This window comes from Penaeus chinensis, chromosome 38 (genome assembly GCF_019202785.1).
Source record: "Penaeus chinensis breed Huanghai No. 1 chromosome 38, ASM1920278v2, whole genome shotgun sequence".
Taxonomy (NCBI): domain Eukaryota; kingdom Metazoa; phylum Arthropoda; class Malacostraca; order Decapoda; family Penaeidae; genus Penaeus; species Penaeus chinensis.
The window spans coordinates 24,951,170-24,956,169 of NC_061856.1; the positions used below are offsets into that span (position 1 = coordinate 24,951,170).

General features: G+C 38.1%; 1 protein-coding gene across 1 annotated transcript in view; it reads right to left on the reverse strand.

The window, feature by feature from the left end:
* Positions 1 to 1,124, reverse strand: part of LOC125045819 (probable ATP-dependent RNA helicase DDX52) — a 15,439-nt gene extending 14,315 nt beyond the window's left edge. Inside the window, exon 1 of the mRNA XM_047643315.1 lies at positions 941 to 1,124. Within this exon, the coding sequence (XP_047499271.1) occupies positions 941 to 1,027 (87 nt within the window). The 5' untranslated portion in view covers positions 1,028 to 1,124. The remainder of the gene's footprint in view (positions 1 to 940) is intronic.
* Between the last annotated feature and the right edge of the window lie 3,876 nt (positions 1,125 to 5,000).

A 5,000-nucleotide genomic window follows, 5' to 3' on the forward strand; every position in this document is an offset into this window, starting at 1 on the left:
CTGTACATCAAGCTGAACCACCGGCTCGTAGAGCTTTGGCGCACTGCTGCAGCGTACAGCCACACTCCACAGATCGAGTGGTTTGTATGACGCCTTAGCGCGTGACCCATCGGGAAGGGGTTAATAGCTGGCTCTACCCCATGTAGCCCCTATGAATAAAGCTGAAAATAGGGAGTACCAAGTGGACTTGGGCTTTGAGAAGTGCTTTTGACAATTTTTTTTTAAATTTGAGGTGTTACTGTTCATGTCTGTAGATATTTCTTGTACTGACAATTGCAACTTTTTGTACTCTACAAGAATATCATCTTCAATTTGTCCTAATTTGCTGGTCCATACCATAAAGATTAAACCTAATCATTGGCAGGGTGGGGCTGGATGGAGAGAGAGAGGATTTTACAAAGCAAATAGCTAGGTCATAAAAAACTAAGGGTACAGATACAGATGCTCTCCCTCCCAAAACCTCTTTGGGAAACACTATTTTCAGCTCAGTACACGGCAAGATAAAGCGGAAACTCGGGAGCACCGAATGGATTGGTCTGAAAGAGGCGCTTTCCGCAATCTTTTTCCCTATACTTGTGCCATTACCTTTCATGTCTGCAAGTTATTTCATGCACTGATGACTGAAACTTTGAATCCTTCAAATCTTCAGTTTGCCCTACATTAGCGTCTGCATAACCTTACAGATTAACCAAACCTTGTACTGGCAAGATCCTGCCTGGCATGCCACATATGGGTTGTTGTGAATGGCATACTGCGGTTGGGTGTATCACAAAATTCAGTTACTGGTAAATCGTCATAATTAATCAATCATCCACTGTGTATGATACAATTAATATGCTGCATCTCATGTAATGTACAATTTATTCTTCAATGAAACCTCTTTCTTTCCCACACTGAAGGAAGCACCAAGGAAACTCCATTTTAAAAACACGTGACTTACCCCTATCTTTTTTAGATCTCCTTTAAACCTGTTATGATCAAATTTCATTCCCCTCGTGAGCTTTCGAAAGATATCGTACGAATTCATCTTGCCATTGACTGCGGAAGGACGTGGCCGCGAGTCGGAGTCAGCGCCTCGCCTCGCCTCCACATGGGTTTGTTGACACGGGAGACGAGCGCAAACTCATTTTGCTGGACTCGTTTCTCTAAATATTTCCCAAAGAAAATAGAGGCGTAGTTTAGCAGGTGATTTTTTGGTAAACTTTCTCATCTAAAATACACAAGCATTTAGGAAATATACGAAGACCGTTTAAACACAAATTTCTAAAATATTTATATAGTAAGTTATAATTTCAAAATCTGATATCTAGACCTAAATGTGTTAATAAAGAAAATTGTGTGTGTGTGTGTGTGTGTGTCTATATATATATATATATATATATATATATATATATAAAATGTGTATATGTATATATATGTATATATATATGTATATGTATGCATATATATGTATATATGTATATATATATATATATATATATATGTGTGTGTGTGCGTGTATGTGTATGTAAACACGCATATATACATACATACATGCATCATACATGCATACATACATACATACATATATGTGTGTGTGTGTGTGTGTGTGTGTGTGTGTGTGTGTGTGTGTGTGTGTGTGTGTGTGTGTGTGTGTGTGTGTGTGTGTGTGTGTGTGTGTTTCTCACCTAGTTGTTTCAATACGGAAGAAGAGCTAAGCTCAGATGGTCCCGTCTGCTATACTTAAATGATCATATAACTTTTTAATTTAATGCACATTTTTGGCACACACAACGTTATGTTTCAATTACTCTCTTTGGGAAACTGAACTTCTTGACATCTTTCTCGCCTCTTTTTATTTTCAACTTTTTGCTGTGTCCTCTCGTCCTTTTTGTGTTCAAATTTATAAAGTCTTCTTTGTCTAACTCCACCCTTCCTGTAATGTAGTTGAACATCATTATCATGTCACCTCTTTTTCTTCTTTCTTCCTGAGTAGTAATACCTATTTTCTGTAGTCTTTCTCTTAGAGTGCCCATCTTGTGGCTGCTCTTTGAACTCTTTCTAGTTTATCTATATATTTTTAAGTGTGGACTCCATACCACTGCACCATATTGAAGACTAGGTCTTAAGATGGCTGTAATGACCTTCTTTACCATGTTTTCGAATGCCCTCTTTATGTTGGCAATCAGCCCTTGCATTTTATGAACCATGTCATTTATATAATCATTTGTCTTTCACTCCACCTAGGTGTTCTAATTTCCATAACAGTCGTCTTATGAGACACCTTATCAAATGCTTTCTTAAAGTGTGAGTATACACAATCCACCCAGCCGTCTCTTTCTTGTAATATTCCAGAAACTCTATCATGGTTAATGGTTAACGGTTAAAAGCAAAACAAATGTGCTAGACATCTAAGGTCATGTAGCACTATAGTAAATGGTAGTGAAGGGTGGTTGAGTTAGTGATTAGTTGTTAAAGTTGGGCAAAGGAATTGACGAATAAATGGGTTAAGGTTGGGTAAGGTAATGTATAGGGGTTAGATCAAGTGAAGGATGTATATGCATTTGAGGAATGAAAACAGGTTGTCAAAGCAGAAAGTGTGAGAAGTTGTGGGAGGGATCACAAAATAAAATCGGTCCCATTTGGCTGGGCTATAGATTATTTAAGAATTTTGTAGAGATGGGGGTAGTATAAGTACGGGGGCATGTGGAAGAGGGAGTAGTGTTGAGGGAGGTAGTGTTATGGGGAGGTGGACAATAAGGTTGTAAGGTAGTAATAAGGGAGGATGGGGTAGTTGATGAAGAAGGTTGTGGGGGTATAGTTGTTGAAGTTGAGCATGTTAGGAGTAGAAATGTCTCCTGGGGTGTTGATTAGGGTGGATACTGTACTAGTCGGCATTGAGGAGGGGGTATTAGTTGTAGTGTTCAGAGCCGTGGTCAAAGGAGAGCCTGGGGTCAGGGAATCGGGCGAGTTTGAATTGGTGGAGCTATTTGATGAAGAGGCAAGCCTCATTGCCTCTAATAATGGTATGGTTAATGGTTAATGGTTAATGGTTAATGGTTAATGGTTAATGGTTATTCATTGTTGGCCATGATAAGCCTGGAGTATGTTGGGGAGAGAAACGGTCCACCCCTCAGGGTCGCTTGAGGGGTAAAGGCTAGACAAGCAAGAGAATACCGTGCCCATGGCTCCCTCAGGCCGTTCAGGACTGGCACAAAGTCAGCCTTTCATCCTTTCAGCACGGCTCTCACACCTTAGGAAGTGGATAGTAGAAGGGGTTGGTGAAGCGACAGAAAGGAAAAAGTAGGAGGGGGAAAAAACATGCAAAAAAGAGGGCTGAGTCCCAAGGTTGGAGAGTTCCCCAGCATTGGGTCCCAGTCTCTGCCTCCTAAGCCCCCCCACGGCAACAACGGGCAAGGGATTGGGGGGGTAACTCTATCATAGAAACAGGGAGATTTGCTATGCGTGATCTTCCTTCCCTAAACCAAACTGTTTATTTGATATCATATCGTGTTTTTCAGGTTTGTATAACGGTGTAACATTGGCAAGTTCCCAGTCTTATGGTAATTTTCCTTTTCTCACTGAATTTTGGAATATTACAATAACAGAGTATGTAATTCTTCGGCGCATTCCCTCAGAACCCATTTAATTATCTCATCTGGTCCCTCTGCTTTAGTCTTGTCTAACCCTTTCAGTAACGATGTTATTGTCTTTGATGGCTCTGACTTGATATTTTAGTCTTACTATTTATGTAGTTAAAGAAGAGCTTTGGTTGGTTTGTACATTTATTAATTATATTCTTTTCAAAGTCTAATTTCGCCTCCCTCATGGTTTGGGTATATTCATGCCTTCATACTTTATACTTTTCATACGCTGCCTGAGATCTATTTCTTCCGAACCTTCTCCTTCTGTGTTTGTGTGTATGTGTGTGTGTATATGTGTGCGTGTGTGTATATATATATGTGTGTGTGTGTGTGTGTGTGTGTGTGTGTGTGTGTGTGTGTGTGTGTGTGTGTGTGTGTGTGTGTGTGTGTGTGTGTGTGTGTGTGTCTATATGAACATATACACATGTCATTCTCGCTTATAAAGATAAAAATGAATACTTAATTATTGAGTCTATTATTAAAATGACATTTTATTCCAACTTTTCTGTGCAGTGTCCGTTATTCCTGGACGACGATACCGACTCTGTCAATGTATTTATTTTTCTCTCTCTTCTCTTATGTTTTTTTTGTCTTTATATATCTATATATATATATATATATATATATATATATATATATATATATATATATATATATATGCGTGTGTGTGTGTGTGTGACAAGCACTGAAGACTGAATTTTGATCGAATGTTCGCCATCTGCACCTTCAGCGACTCTCGCGGGTAGGTTGGTATCCGGCTGTAAGTGTGGCTTAAACTTGGAATTCCACATCGGAAACTTTCGAGTAATGTTAGATAAGAGTACTGCTGGACAGGGGATGTTTATTTTTGTTCTTGATTTATTCATATCCTCATAACAGTGACTATCATTATCATTAGTAGTAGTATTTTCTGTCATTATCATCAGTACTATCATTAGTGTTGTAATTATCATTGTCATTAGTACTGTAACTATTATTGTCATTATCATTATTACTATAATTATTATTGTCATTATCATTATCACTATCGTTATTATTGCCATTATCGTGAGTAGTTGTAGTGCTACTGTTGATCCAGGTAGAAAGAAGTTTTAGCAGTATTAACAATAAAATCATAATCCTTTTTATCATAATTATCAAGAAGATTCGATTTATATATTTACTCTTCCGATTTTTCAGACTATTGAGTACACTGTCTGACTATTTGGCTGTTATGTGTATGACTATCTTCACTGTATTCTTTATCACAATTAGTTCCTTATTATTAGTCACTGTTGTTAACATTCTTCTTGGGGTCATAGCCTTTTTTGGTGTTATCATTATTATCACAACCACCACCATCACTATCATCATAATTTTCATTATCATTAGTATTCT